We start from the raw sequence: 19,582 nt of genomic DNA on the forward strand, positions 1-19,582 counted from the left end.
GTGAGGTTCTGGTGATGACGGGAGGCAATGGAGGGAGACTGGAAGAGGGATATGGGAAAAGCCTTTTTTGGGGGGTGGGGGTGGTGGTGCTACTGGGAGCAGCTCTCCAGGGAGCAGTGGTGGTGGTTCTTGTAACAATGTTGCTCTTTGCTTCCTGCAGGCATGAATCTGTAAGTAGCTTTAACCTCCACTTTGTTCCTATAGCAATCCAACCCCTTTATCACTAATGCTCTGTGTTCTAGCCCCTCTGTTTAAAATATTTACAGTGTTTTCCATTTTGTCCATTGGACTGACAAAGGTCTCATTCTGTTGTTTGCTTTTTGTGCTCAGCTCTTTGATTTGAAGTTAGATCCATGTTGTAGCATCTACATCAGGTCTGGTTGCCTCTAACTGCTATGTGGTACTTTGTGAGGTGTACATGGACCACACTGGACCCATCTCCTCCTCCAGGGTGGACACCTAGATTGCATCCACCAACATGCTATGATACATATTTTTATACATGTTTCCTTTTTAGACCTGTGTGAGAATTTATCAGCAATTAAATTACATACCCAGGATTGAAATTGCTTTGTCATAGATCAAAGGTCTCTGCTATTTTTGACTAAGTATTATAAGATCATGATCTTGAGTAGCACACCTCCCTATTAGATAATATTAGATAATTAGAATATTAGATAATGCTACAGATGTTGCTGTTTAGTTGCTAAGTTGTGTCTGACTCTTTTGTGACCCCATGGACTGTAGCCCACCAGGCTCCTCTGTCCATGGAATTTCCCAGGCAAGAATACTGGAGTGGGTTGCCATTCCCTTCTCCAGGGGATTGTCCTGATCCAGGGATTGAACCCAGGTTTCCTGCATTGGAGGCAGATTCTTTACCATCAGCGCCACCAGGAATTTGTTACCTGTGAGATGTTGCCTATCAGTTGCCTAAACTGAGTTGTTTAGTGGAAGAGCCCTGGAATTTTCTGCATTTGGAGTCTGAGATCCAGGCTAGCTGGGGAGGAGGCAATGTCCTGGAGGAGATGGACATGCTAGGCTGTGGCTCTGGAAACTTGATGGGGAGGCCCCACTGCAGATCTGCGTGTGGGAGAAAAGAGAGCCAGTGTGACCTGTGAGAGTGGATGATTCCTCAGGAAGAGATTACAATTGAAGGGGAAAAGAAGAGACGATCAAGAGCAGAGACTTTGAAGGGGTAAGGTGAACCCAAGGAGAAGTGGTCAGAGATAGTGCAGGAAGGAGGGAAGTAACCCCAGCTGAAGAGGAGGCCTGACCTGCACAGGAAAGGGGCCGACTCCCTGCTCTGGAAGCCTGGTGCTCTGAGAGCTGCCATACACCATATAGACACGAGGTGGCGCTGTGGCCCATTCTAACAGCCACTCCTTTTAGTGTGGGGATTTTCTCCCTATTGGGCTTCCAAGGTGGTGCAGAGGTTAAGAATCCGCCTGCCAAGGCAGGAGACACAGGTTCAAGCCCAGGGTTGAGAGGATCCCGTGGAGAAGGAAAATGGAAACCCACTCCAGTATTCTTACCTGAAAAATTCCATGGACAGAGGAGCCTGGGAGGCTACCATCCACGGTGTCACAAAGAGTCGGATGCGACTGAGCAAGCACCCACAATTTCTTCCAGGCTACAGTCCGTGGAGTTGCAAAGCATTGGACATGACTGAGCGACTAACACTTTCAAAGGGAAATTAATGTGTGTTGCCCTCCCCACAACCCTCCCTCCCCATGACCTCTTTTTTGTTGTTCAGCTTCTCAGTCATGTCCAACTGCAGCACGCCAGGCCTCCCTGTCCATCACCAGTTCCCAGAGCTTGCTCAAAGTCGTGTCCATCAAGTCGGTGATGCCATCCAACCATCTCATCCTCTGTTGTCTCCTTCTCCTGCCTTCAATCTTCCCCAGCATCAGGGTCTTTTCCAGTGAGTCAGTTCTTCGCATCAGGTGGCCAAAGTATTGGAGCTTCAGATTCAGCATCAGTCCTTCCAATGAATGTTCAGGACTGATTTCCTTTAGGATGGACTGGTTTGATCTCCTTGTAGTACAAGGAAATCTCAAGAGTCTTCTCCAACACCACAGTTCAAAAGCATCCATTCTTTGACGCTCAGCCTTCTTTATGGTCCAACTCTCACATCCATACATGACTGGAAAAACCATAGGTTTGACTACAGACCTTTGTCAGCAATGTTTCTGCTTTTTAATATGCTGTCTAGGTTGGTCATAGCTTTTCTTCCAAGGAGCAAGCGTCTTTTAATTTCATGGCTGCAGTCACCAACTGCAGTGATTTTGGAGCCCAAGAAAATAAAGTCTGTCACAGTTTCCGTTGTTTCCCCATCTATTTGCCATGAAATGATGGGACCAGATGCCATGATTTTAGTTTTTTGAGCACTGAGTTTTAAGCCAGATTTTTCACTCTCCTCTTTCACCTTCATCAAGAGGCTCTTCAGTTCCTCTTTGCTTTCTGCCTAAGGGTGGTGTCATCTGCATATCTGAAGTTATTGATATTTCTCCCAGCAATCTTGATTCCAGCTTGTGCTTCATCCAGACTGACATTTCGCATGATGTACTCTGCATAGAAGTTAAATAAGCAAGGTGACAATATGCAGCCTTGACGTACTCCTTTCCCAATTTGGAACCAGTCCATTGTTCCATGTCCGGTTCTAACTGTTGGTTCTTGACCTGCATACAGGTTTCTCAGGAGGCAGGTAAAGTGGTCTGGTATCCCATCTATTTAAGAATTTTCCACAGTGTGTTGTGATCCACACAGTCAAAGTCTTTAGCATAGTCAATGAAGCAGAGGTAGATGTTTTTCTGAAGTTCTCTTGCTTTTTATATGATCCAGTGGATGTTGGCAATTTGATCTCTGGCTCCTCTGCCTTTTCTGAATCTAGCCTGAACATCTTTAACAGATGAGAAACCCAGAAAGGGATGTAGTTTGTCCCAAAGCATACAGGGGTGTCATGGCCAAAGTAGGGCCGAGTTACTCACCAGGCCCAGCTCTCCAGCACCACCCACTTTTCAGTCTTGCCAGCAGTGAAATCATCTTTCTTGGTTTTTCCCATCCTTTCTGTTTCAGGGTTCCCCACCCACCCCACCTCCATTATCCTTCCACCTGCAGCCAGCCTCTAAGATATGTTTCAGTATAAACTGAATCAGGTTGAACATACCACCAAGACCCTCTGGTGGTTCCATCTTACCCTGATATTCATCTTACCCTGGCCTACAGGGCTTCCTGCCTCTGGAAGCTTGACTGAATCTATCTATGCTTGCCTTTTGGGTTTGCTCTGATAAAGCTGGTCGTGCGGTGCCACCTCCATCAGTCTGTTTGCTCTGTTTCCCGGCTCTTCCCCTCTCCCCCACCGATCCTGGTCTCAGGCTGACTCCCTGGGCATCCCCTACATTCTCCACAGTGCCCTCCCCTCTGCTCTACTGCCTGTGTCGCCATGTTCAGGTCTTTATTGTTTCCTTCCCCTCAGGACTCAACAGTGGGGCGGGAGGCCAGGGTCCGTCCTGTCTGCAGCCTGTCCATCGGGGTCCAGGCTTGGTTCTAGGAAGGTTGTGGCACTAAGGGTGACCGTACTGGCAAAGCAGAGATGGCTGGCACCAGGTGTCACAGGACAGGGTCGTCGGGGGCCAGACCACTGAGTACTAAGATACAGCCAAGAGCATCTGTTTGGAACCTTGAGCAGAGCGTCCGCTGTTTTCAGCATTTGACCAAATGGTGTTCAGTACAGAACAGTCTGCCAGAATGGTTAGCCAGAGCCACAGAATCAAGGCGGCAGAAGGACCCCTCACTGTTTGTCTCACTTCTGTATTCTAGGAGCTGGTATATTTCAGTGTGTGTATAAAAAAAAAAAAACTGAAACTTGGTTTCAATTCCAAGTTTTGGAGAATGTGGGGCTGCATCTGGAGCAGGTAGGAGTCAACATGGCCTTTGTTCTGACTTGGTCAGACACTCTCCCAGAGATGGAGACACCAGACCCTTGAGCCAGACAATGACAATAATGTGAAAGCATGCCATTGCTTGTGGATATAACGAGTTTGGTTTGTTGGTCCATCGGATCGACACTTCAAAATATTTCCCTCTCCTTTCTCTCATACAACAAGGCTGGGAACTTTCGTGGTGGTCCAGGGGTTAACAATCTGGCTTCCAATGCAGGGGACGCACGTTTGATCCCTGGTCAGGGAACTAAGATCCCACATGCCTTGGAGCAATTAAGCCTGAATGCCATAACTAGAGAAATCCCACACACTGCAACCAAGACCCAGTGCAACATCGCCCCTCCCTCTGCCACCAAAAAAAATTTAGAGAGCTGTATCAATGGGTGTGAATAGAGGTTTTAGATTTCCTCAGTGCATAAGCCAGACAGCTGCAGGGTTACTGCAACACAAGTTTGTTATGCAAAAGTCATACACAGAGACTGGAAAAGGCTAAGGAAATAAAAAATGATCTAAATTAGCTTTTCTTCTATTTCGTATCTCAGTGCTAAATGATATTTGTTTTTTATTTTTCCAGAAGTATCCAAAATTGGACAACAGAAATCAGATAGTCCTTTATTTCTACAGGAAGTTTTGACATTTGACAAACAGAAACAAGTCTGTGGTTTTTAAATCTGGCTCCCCGCTCCAGGCCAGAAACTCCTCAGCTGTCAGCTCAATTCTGCCAACTTCCTGAAGAGGAAGAATTCTGTCTAGTTGGAGAGATGCTAAATCAATGTTCAGTACAGGATGTGAACAGGGGGTGGGGTGGGCAGAGGAAAGAGAAGACAGGAAGAAAATCAGGACTAGCTCTTTATGGAGAGAGGTTTGGGGGAAATTCTGCAAAGGCTTTGAAGCAGCTGCAGGCTGAGATGCAAAGGTCAGAAGAACCCTTTCTGAAAGTTACTCCAAATGTCTTGGCATCAATACTTTGTGTGTGTATGCTTAGTTGCTCAGTTGTATCCAACTCTTTGCAACTCCATGGACTCTTGCCCTCCAGGCTCCTCTGTCCATGGAATTTTCCAGATAAGCTACTGGAGCCAGTTGCCATTTCTTATTCCAGGGGATCGTCCCAACCCAGGGATTGAACCCGAATCTCTTGCATCTCCTACATTGGCAGGCTGACTCTTAACCACTGCACCACCTGGGAAGCCCCACAAATACTTCTTAAAAAACAAAAAATAGGTCACTAGGAATAAGTATATAAAACAATGAGTATGGTGATTATACTGTTTAAAGTCAAAATCAGGATATTTGACCTGCTAATTGGACAATGTAATTGGAACTGAGACTGACCACCCCTTCCAGAGGGGGGGCTCCAGGCCGGCATGCATGAACTGGAAATGTTTGGCTGTAGAGCAAAAGGTCGACCAGATGGTTTCCTGTTCCTGATTAGGCTTCCAGATCATGCATAGTGGCGGTGCTGAGAGAGCAGGAGAGGTTAGTAAGAGGACAGAGGGTCTGTCTTTCTGACTTCTCCTCAGCTCACCCCTCAGGACCACAGTGCACTGTGTCCCTAAATTTAGGTCAAATTTGCTAAAAAAAAAAAGTGACATAAATGAGCCATTGGCAAGACAGTGAGGAAAAGACCACTGCTGGGACATTCCTCTCAACCTTGTCGGGACAAGACTTTTGGTTTACACTGGAATCTACCGTTTTGCTTGTTTGGAGTATGTGTATGCATGTATAATCTGAATCTCACTCACTCTTTACACTGGAAGCGGAAGCAGCTCCAGAACAAGACCTGAGTCAGAAGGCAGGTTTTTTTTTTGGCCGCCCCTCATGACTTGTGAGATTTTAGTTCCCTGATTGAGCCTGGGCCCCAGTAGTAAAAGCACTGAGTCCTAACCACTGAACAAATAGGGAATTCCTGTGTCCACCATTATTTTAAAGACTGCCCAGTTCAAAATGCGTCATATCTTTCGCAATTTTCTTTTTTGTATATATTTATTCATTTGTCTGCCTCCATCTTGTGACATGCCGGATCATCATTATGTCATGAAGGATCTTTCACTGCAGTGCAGGGACTCTCTAGTTGTGGTGTGTGGATTCAGTAATTGCTGCTTGCTGGTTTAGTTGCCCTGTAGCATGTGGGATCTTAGTTCCCCAACCAGGAATTGAACCCAAGTCCCCTGCCTTCCAAGGCAGATTCTTAACCACTGGACCACCAGAAGTCCCTATCATCTTTCAAAAATAATCTTTATTGAGTAAACCATGTATAGTTTTTTTTTTTTTTAAAGAGAAATGTGTAGGTAAAATAGAGAAGTATTATCTTGGTTTCCAATTTCCATATAATAAACTCACTAAGACTGCCTTGACTGCAAATCATAGAACCTTTGATTCAGGAATTCCTGTTAAGAGTCAGAAACCCCAACCCACACTGTGATACATACCTCTCAGTGGGTCTTTGAAAAGATAAGCTACACGGATTAAACTTCTATTTTAGAAACTTCTGCAATAAATTGGTTTTCAAAAACATATGAACATGATACAGCCATTAAACAGACCTAATAAGCTTTTACACATTCTTTAAAATATCATTTAAATCGTTAGGATAATTATATAAAGAAAAAGTGATATTACAGAACTGACGTCCAGCAGTTCGATGCTCAAAAATCAATATATGAGGACTTCCCTGGTGGTCCAGTGGAAAAAGAATCCGCTTACCAATGCAGGGGACAGGGGTTCAGTTCCTGATCTGGGAAGACTTCACATGCCACAGGACAACTAACCAGTGCTCCACAACCACTGAGCCCGTACTCCAAAACAAGAGCAGCCTCCACAGTGAGAAGTCTGAGCAGCACGACAAAGGGCAGCCCTTGCTCACCGCAGCTGGAGAAAGTTTGAGAACCGCAACAAAGACCCAGCATAGCCAAAAATAGATGTTGAAAAAAAATCAATAGGCAAGAAAGAGACAAGTGTTGGTAGAAAGGAAAGCTACTTTTAATTAGAATGCCAGCCGTCTGGGGAGATGTTGGACTCAATGCCACCCCCCAAACCATCTCCAAAGGTTATACTCAGCCCTGAAAGTTTCTGAAGGGGAAAAGGGGAAGCAATCTCAGTTAATCGCTGAGGCAGGGGGTCAGAGTCCTCGCCCTCCCCACCGGTGTGCGGCCTTGTCGACCTCTTGCAGTTTTCCTTTAGATGCTCTCTTGTTCACACAGTCTGTTCTCAAGATTACTAAGCAGGAAAGGAGGGTCACTATCTGGTCATCTGTTAATTATTAGCACTTATTCTTCATTTCTGCTTCTTTGATCAACAGAAAGAACCAACACGTTAGGCAAGGTATCGTGTGATCAAAAGATCTGAAAAGTGTGTGAGGGCTTGAGGTGAGAAGAGCATGGGTGGCGCCTGGTTTAAAGTTAGTGCCAAGGGACCTCCTGCAGAGAGCTCTTTTCTGCCTGAAGCGCTTACTGTGACCACATTTATTTATTGCATTAATCACCTGTATTTCCCTTCTTCTTAGCATAAAAGACTTCCTTAACCCAGCTTATAGACCCAAGAGTTCACCATAAACAATCTTAAAACCATCAGCTGACTGTCTTCAAATTACATCAAAGATATCAAATAAAATCAAACATATTTGGACTTCTCTGTGGCCACCCGACAGTGCAGGGGACATCGGTTCAATTCCTGGTCTGGGAAGATTCCACGTGCCTCAGAACAACTAAGCCTGTGCCCAACAACTACTGAGCCTGTGCTCTAGAGCCCTCGTGTTGCAACTGCTGAAGCCCATGTGCCTAGAACTCCACAAGAGAAGCCACCACAATGAAAAGCCTGAGCGTCACAACAGAGTAGCCCTCGCCAGCTGTAGCTAGAGAAAGCCCGTGTGCAGCAATGAAGATCCAGTGCAGAAAGAAAGATCTTAAAACATCAAACATATTTATTTAATGCCCACAATAGGCAAGGTCTTCTTGTGGGTGCTATGGTTTAGTCGCTAAGTCATGTCTGACTCTTGCGACTCCATGGACTCTAACTTGCCAGGCTCTTCTGCCCATGGGATTCTCCAGGCAAGAATACTGAAGTGGGTTGCCATTTCCTTCTCCAGGGAATCTTCCCAACCCAGGAATCGAGCCCGGGTATCTTGCATTGCAGGCAGATTCTTTACTGATTGAGCTATGAGGGAAGCCCATTGGGCTATGTGGGTGCTATAGATGGAATAAAGTATAAAATTCTGTCACTAGAGAGTTTATAACTTAGTTCCAGATGTACTCTCAAATTCTTATTGCTTTAGGACTGATAGTCAATTTCTTCCCACCCCAAATGAGTCATCCTGAGAGGATATCTGGATATGTTATAGGTAACAAAATGAAACTACTTTTGTTTGACTTTAGTCATTAATTGCTCTTATCTGCACATTCTATCTCTGCTAATTTATTACCATCTGGTAGTTTGGAGAGGTATTTCATATCAAGGCCCTAACCAACATTTTATGGGCTTCCCAGATGGCTCAGTGGTAAAAAGAATCTGCCTTCCAATGCAGAAGACTCGGGTTCCATTCCTGGGTTGGGAAGATCCCCCGGAGTAGGAAATGGCAACCCACTCAAGTATTCTTGCCTGGGAAATTCCATAGACAGAGGAACCTGGCAGGCTACAGTCCATGGGGTCGCAAGAAAATCAGACAGGACTTAGCAGACTAAACAACAACAACAAAGCAATATTTTAAATGAACTCATTGTCTTTACTGTTTGTTTTGGCCATGCCTCAAGGCTTGCAGGATTTTAGTTTCCGACCAAGGATTGAACTACCACACTTGGCAGTGAAAGTTCCGAGTCCTAACCACTGGACCGCAGGGAATTCCCTCTTTGTCTTTAAAACCGATTTTCTTGAAACTGATTTTCTTTGGTAAATATATATATTTATAAATTATGTATATACATATATATATATGTGTGTGTGTGTTGGTTGTAGGTAAATACAGATAAATTCCCTGTTCCATGAACACAAAAACAGGCTAGAATGGTCTTGCGATGTAGAAAGAAGAGAAATAGACTGAGAAATTTGGGTCTGGGTATCTGGCCCTCTAGGGAAGGGCAAGAAGTGCACTGTGTCCTCAGTCCCTTCCCCTGGTGGTCTGTACTTTAGTTCAAGAGCTGAGCATGTGGTCCATCTTGAGGGTCAGCATCTGGGAAGCGGGTGTCGGTCCCACAGGCAGCTACCTAGGGACCTTCATTTGTTGCTGTTGTTGTTTGTTCACTAAGTCGTGTCTGACTCTTTGCAATCCCACATACTGCAGCTTGCCAGGCTTCTCTGTCCTTTATCATCACCTGGAGTTTGCTCAAACTCATGACCATTGAGTTGGTGATGCCATCTAACAATCTCATTCTCTGTCGCCCCCTTCTCCTCCAGCCTTCAATCTTTCCCAGCATCGGGGTCTTTTCCAATGCGTCAGCTCTTTTCATCAGGTGGTCAAAGTATTGGAGCTTTAGCTTCAGCATTAGTCCTTCCAATGAATATTCAGGGTTGATTTCCTTTAGGATTGACTGGTTTGATCTCCTAGCAGTCCAAAGGACTCTTTAAGAAGTCTGTGGCTTGTCAGGAAGTGGGCTGCACACAGGAGGTGAGCGGAGGGCAACTGAGTATCTATATTTATGACTGCTCCCCATCACTTGCACCCCCCTGATCCGTAGAAAAATTGCCTTCCACGAAATCAGCCCCTGGTGCCCAAAAGGTTGGGGACCACTGATTTAGAGCATGTACTGCCTGCTAGAAATGAAAAGTTGAGAGGCATGGGCCCAGGGCTGACATTCGCTGAAATGAAAGCTGGAAAGTGCTGGACAGAGCTCTGGGCTCTGGAGTGCAGACTCAATAGCTGCGGCAAATGGGCTTAGTTGCTCCAAGGCAAGTGGCATCTTCCCGGACCCGGGATCAAACCTATGTCTCTTTCATTGGCAGGTGCATCCTTAACCATGGAGCCACCAGGGAAGCCCTTAAATCTCACCATTTAATGGGTGAGATGTATCTTAAAACAGTAGAAAGCAAAATCCATAGAAAAATTTTAAGAAAAGACATAAAATCACAGAAATGCTATTTTGCTACTTGGGCCCTTCTGAGCTTGGCCCCAGGACCCTGGAGATCAGAGGGACTTGTTCAGGGCTATGATCCAACTCTTTGCCCTGCCCAGGCCGAGGAGCTGGCAGATGTGGGAGCCACTGGCCTTGGCTGGGGGTCAGAGCTGCACCAGGGCTGTGGGTGACATAAGAATTGCAGGGGAAGGGGGCAGCAGTACCTAGGGAGCTGGAGAAGAGAGAGACACAGGGGCAGTGGGAGGTCCCTCCATCCCGTCTCTACTGTCCCTACAGTGAGGTCCTGCCTGGCAGCGGCATCCAAGAAGGACATTTTACTACACTTATAAACTTCTTTTCTTAAAAAAAAAACAAACCCAAACCCTCAAATTAACTAGCTTATAAGAGTTCCTCAAAAGCTTTTATTCTTTTTTTTTTTTTGACCAGCACACTGCCTGGTACACATTGCCAAGTAGGCATTCAAAAAAAAGATTTTTTTTTAAATAAGAAATTTATAACACTGGGAAGACTTTATTTCAGTGTTTCCGAAAACATTCCTAGAAAGAGTTTACTCCCCTATGACTCCAGAGAACAGAGGTTTTGTCCTAATTTTTATAAGCTACCTCAGAGAAGACAGTGGAATCATTTGGATGAACACTTAAGTGTTTGGAAGGGCAAGTTAAAAACTCCCAGAAATCTAAGAGTTGTCCTAATTGCGGGGAAGATCGTGGCTTCTGCCACCCAGGGCAGCTTTGCAGTACTCAGAGGACACAGAAAGTGTCTCAGTGTCCCTCCCTGACCAGGGGCCTCCAGGATATTTCTCCTGCTTGCTTCCTCTAAGACTTCTGGCAGAAGGCAGATCAAGAGAGAGGGACCATGAATTCTCCAAGTGGCCCAGGCTTCAAGCACTAGCTTGGCCCAACCAGTGGTTTAACTACCAAGCATGTCACCGTGAAAGTGCGTCCGACATTCGTCCCACTAAACAGACTAACAGAGAACCAGAATCAGGCATTTGGAACTGTCATCAAAGGAGTCACCTCCCTTTTTCCACTTAATGACCTGGGATTCTGTGTGCAGTAGACAGGAACAGAGCTTTTACAAATTAAATAACTTCCTTACCATACAATAAAACATCATGACATACAATTCTCTTTGGAAAGTCTTTCCCATTCTCAAAATTAACTTACAAAATTTTGTGCAAAAACACTGGCCTCAAATAAATAGGGGGAGAAAGTGGGAAAAGCAGAACTTTTGTGGTTGCTTTTGTTTTTTAAATTAAAAGTTAAAAAACACTGGCTGCACTTCAAAGTACTTGCAGGATGAGATTCATCAAGAAGGCTGTGAAAAACAGCCCTCTGGGTCAGAGCTGCATTTTTTTTTTTTTTGGCTGTGCCTCACAGTATGTGGGATCTTAGTTCCAGAATGGGGATTGAACCTGGGCCCCCAGGATTGGAAGCACGGAGTCTTAACCACTGGATGGCCAGGGAAGTCCCCCGGAGCTGCATTTTCAAGTGAGGTTTTTTTGGGTTCAAAATTCACTATGGATGCCTCCGCTGAGATCTCTCACCACGCCCTCTCGGACCAGCTTCAGGAGGAAACTGGTCTCTGTTGTCACATTGTGCATGGTCTGAAAGTTCATGGCAGCCATGCAGAGATTGTCGAAGTAGTGCAAAGGGGTTCTGGGTTGGTTGAGGGCGTAGCTAAAGCCCGCCAAACTGACTTCATCGCACAGATGCGTGGCTAAGACGACGGCAATGACACCAATCGTGGGGACATTCTGCAAAGGAGAAAAGACAAAGAAAAAAGGTCTTAGCACAAGTCACTGTTTCCCAGGTTCGCTACACGCTATGCAAAGTAATGCAAAGATGTACTCAGGACTGCAACTTTATATATCACACCATTTTAAATATCACCCAGTTCTAAAGTCTGACCTGCCATCCAAGTCAGGAATCTGGACTCTAAAACATGGTCTGTGATGTGAATTCTCGTTTCTTTTCTAAAGTTTTTGTTTATTTATTTGGCTGCACTAAGTCTTAATTGCAGCATGTAGGATCTAGTTCCCTGACCAGGGATTGAACCTCGGTCCCCTGCATTAGGGGTATGGAGTCATAACCACTGGACCCCCAAGGAAGTCCCGATGTAAATTCTTTGAACACATCAGCGAAAGGCAGCCTGGCGGGTCCTTTAAGCACCAAACTAAAAGGTATTCTTTCTAAAACCTTCACCCACCAGCCCTACAAAGGATGACCATAATGGCGAATCAAACTCATGTCCTCTCTCACGTGACAAAAGTCCACAAGGGCTGCTCTGGGATAAGTGGCCATAGCCCTTCTTGGGACATGGATTTTGGAGCCCACCCTGTCCTAACTGACTCCTAGCTCCATACAGCCTCTGCCTGAGAACAGAGGGGACTCAGAACCTGCCCTGTGAAGACTGTGTTCACCCCTTACCTGCAGATTAAGGCCCCCATCTGTTTTCCTGGCAAATAACGTCCCTAGGTCATTTTCACATGTCCTGTTGCTCAGTCAATTTCTGCTTACTCTCTGATCAAGCAAGTACATTTTTAACCTCAAATTATGGGCTTTCACATTTGGGTTTTTTTCCCCTCAAATGTACCCTTACTCACTTTAGGCTAGAATGCCAAATGTCCAATTCTGAATTCTGACTGTATCACAGTTCCCTCTTCATGTCCAACATCTTGCTGCTAGTACAACTGGAAGCCTGCTCTCTGAATTTTCCATGCAGTTTGTAGATAAAGATAATACACAGGGTGGCAGACAGGAATATAGAGAGCCCTCCTGGAGGCTACTGCCCATCTACTACTTGATATTCTTTTGCATCTACTAACATATTCATCTGAGCTGAGTCTGTGGCTTCTATAAGCAACTGTCCTTTTCTATCAACTAGGACAACAGGGAACCCTTCAGAGATCATAGATGAAAGTGGGATTAGGAAACATCCAGGGAGTCCACCATTCGGTAAAAATTGCTTCCTGATCCCCAATGTGCCATGTCTACCTCTCAAGTCTTATTATGAAGGAACTCAACAGTCATTTTGCAGGTTTGCAAACAGAAACCAAGGGAAATTGATCCACAGAAAGCCTGACTCTGGCTTGGGCTTAGGACTCTCAGGTGTCCTCTCTTCTCTAACTGCACCCAGCAGGTCAAGAATTGTTGTTCAGTCACAGTTGCTAAGTTGTGTCCAACTCTTTTCGACCCCATGGACTGTAGCACACCAGGCTCCTCTTTCTCCACTATCTCCTGGAGTTTGCCAAATTCATGTCCATTGAGCCAGTGATGCCATCCTAACTATTTCATTCTCTGCTGTCCCCTTTTCCTCCTGCCTTCAATCTTTCCCAGCATCAGTGTCTTTTCCAATGAGTCAGTTCTTTGCCATCGGGTGGCAAAAGTATTGCAACTTCAGCATTAGTCCTTCCAATGAATATTCAGTGTTGATTTCCTTTAGGATTGACTGGTTTGATCTCCTTGCAGTCCAAGGGGCTCTCAAGAGTCCTCTCTAGCACTACAGTTCGAAAGCATCAATTTCAATAGGCTATTTTAATCCTTGGCTATTTGACCTTGGCTATGATGAACCACCCAGAATAGCCACGCAGATTATCTCTAATTTCCTTATAATAAAAATTTTATAGTTAAAAATTTTAGAGTCCTTCCCAATTTCCCTATTCATATTTTAAATTGATACATACATTGCCAAACTACCCTCCAGAAAAAGTGCCAACTTAAATTCTACCTACATTCCTGCCAAACAAGGACATTATCAAGCTTTTAAATCTCTGCTAAGAAAAACATGCAAAAATGTCATTGTAGCTTTAATTCCCTTTTATTTGATTACTGGTGAAGTTGAACATTTTATTATCTATTCCTTGGCTGAATTAATTTCTTTTGTGAAAATCTGTTCAAATTCTTTTCCCATTTCTTTTTTGGCTTATCGTTTTCTTTTTGATTTAATAAAATCTTCCCTGGTGCTCAGATGGTAAAGCATCTGCCTGTAATGTGGGAGACCCAGGTTTGATTGCTGGGTCGGGAAGATCCCCTGGAGAAGGAAATGGCAACCCACTCCAGTACTCTTGCCTGGAAAATTCCATGGACGGAGGAGCCTGGTAGGCTACAGCCAATGGGGTTGCAAAGAGCTGGACACGACTGAGCGACTTCACTTTCACTTAATGTTTTGAGAGTATTTACTCCATTGTTTCTATGATAAATTTCCCCCCACTAACTTTGTTTCTGATACCCTTTTCTATTTAGCAACTTCATATTTTATGTAATTAAATTTTTAAAGGTTATTTTTTAAATAAAATCGACCTGCAAACCAACAAATGAGCATTTGCCTGTGCTTAAAAAATACTATGGAGTAAAATAAAGTAAAAATACTCTATTAATACTATCTAATATAAGAAAGAAACCAGGCCATTTAAAAGATATAGAAATCTAGGTATATTATAGTGAAATCTCTTTATAACTTAGTTTAAGAGTCTTGCTGCAGTATGTTATCTTTTTTTAGAAAAATTGTTTTGCTAAAAGTGATGCCAACAGGTTAAAAATTGTAAGCCCACATTCTGGGGGACTGCACGTGCTCCATGTAGGGGAGGCCAGCTAGAGCCGGTCAGAGACCTGACAGTCACTGGGAGGGGATAGGGCTTCTTTCCTCTGAGAGGGAAAAGGCACCGTGGATCCTGAACATGTTCCTGCAGTGGCAGGAATCACATGGCCCTCCTGGGCTCCCCGTGGATGGAGGGCAGAGCCCCCGAGGAAAATGGCGGCCTGTGAAGGGGACCACTTCCACCATGTGAACTGTTTCACCTGAGCTGGGTACCCAAGCCCGAGGCTGGAGCCGGCTCTTACTGAAGATCCCCCAGAGAAGGAAATGGCTACCCACTCCAGTATTCTCTCCTGGGAAATCCCAAGGACAGAGGGAGGCTGGCGGGCTACAGTCCGTGAGGTCACAAAGAGTGAAACACAACTTAGCAACTAAACAACAACATTCGGACACTTGCTTTCCTTAACAACCACAGAATTCTTAATTTAAAATTTACACAGTTGTGTTACATCATCTTTTTATTTAGAATTTGGTTCAAAGGGCAAATAGAAGAAGCTGCTCATCTGTCTATTGGATGAGGACCCCCCCCGAGTCCAGTTCGGTGTTGCAAACTGCCTCCTGGATCAGTCCTACCTTCTAGGAGGTATCTCAGGCCCCTGGTGTGGGTAGCAGAACCTCATATTAAAAAATTCCTTGCTCTCCCTTATATATAAATGCTTTGCTTAAAATTCTGTTTAAAAATGATTTCCACTGCTTTTACAAAAGTTTTATTTAGAGACACAAGAGGTGGCCCTAGTGGTAAAGAACCCACCTGCCAGTACTGGAAACCTAAGAGATGCAGGTTCGATCCCTGGGTTGGGAAGATCCCCTGGACAAGCAAATGGCAACCCACGCCAGTATTCTTGCCTGGAGAATCCTATGGACAGAGGAGCCTGGTGGGCTACAGTCCCTGGGGTCACAAAGAGTGGGACACGACTGAGGCGACTTAGGACAGATAATTCTTTAGATCATCAGGTGATAAAGGCGTATCTGACCAGAGCCACACAAGTTGACTGCAGGTAAAGAACCTACTGCAGTGAACCATCTACAGCACAAAGGTTCTCAGGGTAGGCTGCACAGCACAGATGGATGAAATCGGAATGTTTGGGGTGTGGGACGCAGGCATCAACTGAAAAGCACTGCTCGAGACCAGGGTTCCCAAGCTTTTTGGCACCAGGGACCGGTTTTGTGGAAGACAATTTTTCTACGAACCTGGGGGCTGGGAATGGTTGCAGGATGATTTAAGCACATTATATTTATTGTGCACTTTATTTCTATTATTATTATACTGGCTCTACCTCAGATTATCAGGCATTAGATCCTGGAGGTTGTGGACCCCTAATCTACAGAAATTGCCCATTTACCATCACCTATGTATGCGTGCATGTGCGTGCTCAGTCGTGTCCAACTCTGCGACCCTACAGACTGCAGCCCATGAGGGTCCTCGGGAGTGATGATAAATGTCAATTTTCTCTTAAGTGGCCTGTAGTGCTAAAATGTAGACAACTTTTCTGGAGTCTTGAAGTAACTTTTTATGGATTCCTGGAGTAAAAATACCTTAAATAACATCTCAGTGATTGAAGTGCTAACTATAATAAAGAGACGAGCCACTGGGGGTGAAAGGATTAAACAATGGGGAGCCCCTAAGGTCAAGATGTTGAGAGGTAAACACACACGGAACATCTAATCGATGATGAGGTGTCATCTCTGGAAGATGCTCCTGGGTCTACAGCTGAGCCTAACTGAAAGGTGTATAGATGGCTCCTTTCCAACACAGAGAGGAACAGTTACGTATCAGCAGTGACAAAAATACCTTATCTCGGCCCCAGAACCTTGACTGAGGCTCTGAGTATTGAAGGATATCAAAAGCAGTCTCTTTGATAATAACTGGATTCAAAATCCTGAACTGTTTCGGCTGTAGTGGGATTTTTTCCGCCACCTGCTTCCAAAAGAAGAGCCGCACCCAAAATGGCTAAGGAAAGAGAGCAAGCAATCATTAGGGGGAGTTAACAAGTTATCGGAGGAGGGGGAGAATGTGGCCCCTGCTAATGAGGGCAAAGCTGTGGGTGTGGCCCCACATGGGTTTGTGTTCTGCATTCTGTGGCAAAGTCACAGAGCTATGCAACTGTAAGGATCTGATTCAGGAAGGTGGCACTGGACAAGGAAAGGAACTGCAGAAGCAACTCTTATCGGTTTGGGAAAAGAAATTCTTAAGGTAATGGCCTCAGATGGTAGGTCTTTTCAGGATCCAAAGCCATCATTTTGTCCAGGGAAGATCAAGCAAATAGATTCAGTTTGAGGCCCACTTCTGCTCAGGCCCCACCACGCCCCCACCCCCAGCCACTTACTCCATTTCCTGTCTGGTGATATCTCTTGTCTGACTATAAATCATTTCATATGTGCTTCATCTTTCAACTAGAAAAACTACCCAGAGGAAATCCAGAGGACCCCAGTAAGTTTTGGAGACACAAATTCTCCGTCACGTGAAGCTTCTCTAAAGAGTTTGATATGTCCTATTAATTTTACAGTCACCCAGTTTGTGCAAGTGCATATAAATGCACACACACTCCTTAAAAGTTGACCTCTAAAATTTATTTCAACATAATGGAGGGGGCCTCATAAAGTAGGGTGATCAATTACTGTAAAGAAAAACAAAAGGAATACCGAGTCAGGGCCATCTCATCCACATCTGCCCTTCTGGAACGCTGTGAATTGAGCACCACCAATCAAAGCATTTTTGGAGACTCTTTTTGAAAGGACCCCTCAGAGAATTTATGGATATCCTTCTGAGCAGCCTTGATAATAATTTATACTCATGCACGTAAGTCTAATTTCTGACAACAGCCAGAAGCCATGTAAATCAGCTGGGTGGTCAACCTCAATCATAGCAATTTTGGTCCCATGCTTTTTATTTCCACTAAGTAATGATACCGGTTTCCATGTGTGACTTGGGTTCTGAAAGCAATTTCCCAAGGGGAGTTCTGAGGGGCTTCAACAAAAGGAGAGGCTATTTGAAAGACAACACAAAAGCATGAATGTTAACTTAAAAATGGAAACAAAAAACACCCTATAATTCCAATTAGAGAGTCCTTCACTTTTTACAAAGGCACATCCGATGGGTGAATTTCTAGCGCTTACCAGGGTTTCATTTTTGACCATTGCCTGAAGCCAGTTGAAGTCAACACTCTTAAATAAAACAGCAACAAACAGGTCACTGGAATAATATTCAAGGTCAGACAGAGGTGCACCTTCTGGATAAGTCATCCTTATGGTAGTTTTATTGCCAACATGCTCCGAATATCCTTCAACTGGTGCGTTGTTTAACCTATTTAAGTAAAAAGGACAAAGATAAATGGGCATTAACCACTTAATCATATGCAAAATTCCTGCAGCGTGTTTTCCACATTTTTTAAGGACTGGGAATGAGGGCATGGCTGGGGATAGGGTGCCTCCCTTCCAGCAGCCCCATCGTCCCTCAGCTCTGCCCTTTCCAGGTGTTGATGAGTGAAATCTTCAGTCTGCAAACTAGCAACGTCCACCCAGATCCAATCTGTGAATGACAAGCAATTCCATCTAGTCCTGCCATGTTAAGCCAACCTAAACACATTATACTGTGTGTGTTCTCTGGGCACTAGTAATGTTTCCTTGAAAGCTTTCCATTGTGCTTGGATATTAGTGGTTCTTGCCAGAATTTCAAAAAGATAATCAGAAAAGAAAACCTAGAAACCACGGCAAAGCAGACACAAACCATAGTTACACAGACAGCGTTGGGACTGAGGACGGCACTGGGCCCACGTGTAAAGTGAAGTGAAAGTCGTTCAGTTGTGTCCAACTCTCTGCAACCCCAACTGTAGCCTATCAGGCTCCTCTGTCCAGGGTATTCTCCAGGCAAGAATGCTAGAGTGGGTTGCCATTCCCTTCTCCAGGGGATCTTCCCGACCAAGGGATTGAACTAGGGTCTCCTGCACGACAGGCAGATTCTTTACCGGCTAAGCTACCAGGGTGCAACCTGGTCTTAAATTAAAGCAGGAATTTGGGGCACTGACCACTGTTAGATGGATGGAGGCTTTGCCAGTGTGGATGGTCTGGGGGAAACACTAAGAATCCTTCCTAAAGCAGTATCACTCACCCAGGTACATAGTTTTGAAATCTCAAGAAAAGTCTGTTTGGTCTTTTCCCTGTATTATCACATCTGCGTAAACCTTTCTTTTCCATTCTACTGCCACTTCCTCTTCTAGATCTCAGATACCTAAGTCCTGGATCATTAAAAGATATTATTAGACATGACAACTAAATGCAGAGTATGATCCTGGACTAGTTTTATTCTTTTTCTTTTCTTTATTTTTTAAAAATTTTTGGCTGTACTATAAGGCATGTGGGATCCTAGTTCCGTAACCTGGGACTGAACCCATGTCCCTGCAGTGGAAGTGCAGTCTTAACCACTGGACTGCCAGGGAAGCCCCTCCTTTTTTTATAAAATAATGGACACTACTGGAATAACTGGTGAAATCTCAATCAGGATTGTAAATAAGTCTCTACTGCATCAGTGTTAATTTCCTTATTCTGAATATCATCTTGTAGTTCTATAACAGAATGTCCTTGTTCTTAGGAAATGCACACTGAAGTATTTAGACGTAAAGCAGCAGCTTGAAATTTGCAACTAACTCTCAAAGGGTTCAGAAAAGAATAATAAAATATAAAGAGAGAAACTTATAAAGCCAGTGTGATCAAGCGTTATCAGCTGGGGAATCTGGAAAAGGGGAGCTCTTTGCATGACTCTGGCGACTTTTCTGTTAATTGTAGAACTGCTTTAAACCTAAAAGTTACCCACCAAAATTTTTCAACCGATTTCCATTACAATCCGGCTAAGACACCCTCCTTAGTCCCCAGTGTTAACGTTCATGCCTCCCAGTCTGACCCCACCATCACTGGGCATCGAACGAGCCCCTGTTCCCTCTCTCATTCTCCTCCTGCAAGGCAGGGCTCAGCACCCAGACCTCCCTG

General features: G+C 44.6%; 1 protein-coding gene across 7 annotated transcripts in view; it reads right to left on the reverse strand.

The window, feature by feature from the left end:
* Positions 1-7,840: 7,840 nt before the first annotated feature.
* The window catches only part of ST3GAL5 (ST3 beta-galactoside alpha-2,3-sialyltransferase 5), a 63,491-nt gene continuing 51,749 nt past the window's right edge, over positions 7,841-19,582 (reverse strand). For 6 of the 7 annotated variants that reach the window (XM_055399391.2, XM_055399392.2, XM_055399393.2 and 3 more), the window contains 3 exons: positions 17,717-17,903; positions 16,392-16,550; positions 7,841-11,759 (listed from right to left, as the gene is read on the reverse strand). In XM_055399391.2, coding sequence (XP_055255366.1) covers positions 11,511-11,759; positions 16,392-16,550; positions 17,717-17,903 — 595 coding nt within the window. In that variant the 3' untranslated portion in view covers positions 7,841-11,510. The remainder of the gene's footprint in view (positions 11,760-16,391; positions 16,551-17,716; positions 17,904-19,582) is intronic. The other variant, XM_055399394.2, reaches the window with a different exon arrangement.

The sequence above is a fragment of the Moschus berezovskii genome, chromosome 11, assembly GCF_049115385.1.
Source record: "Moschus berezovskii isolate FMDL1 chromosome 11, NW_MosBer_1.0, whole genome shotgun sequence".
Lineage (NCBI taxonomy): Eukaryota > Metazoa > Chordata > Mammalia > Artiodactyla > Moschidae > Moschus > Moschus berezovskii.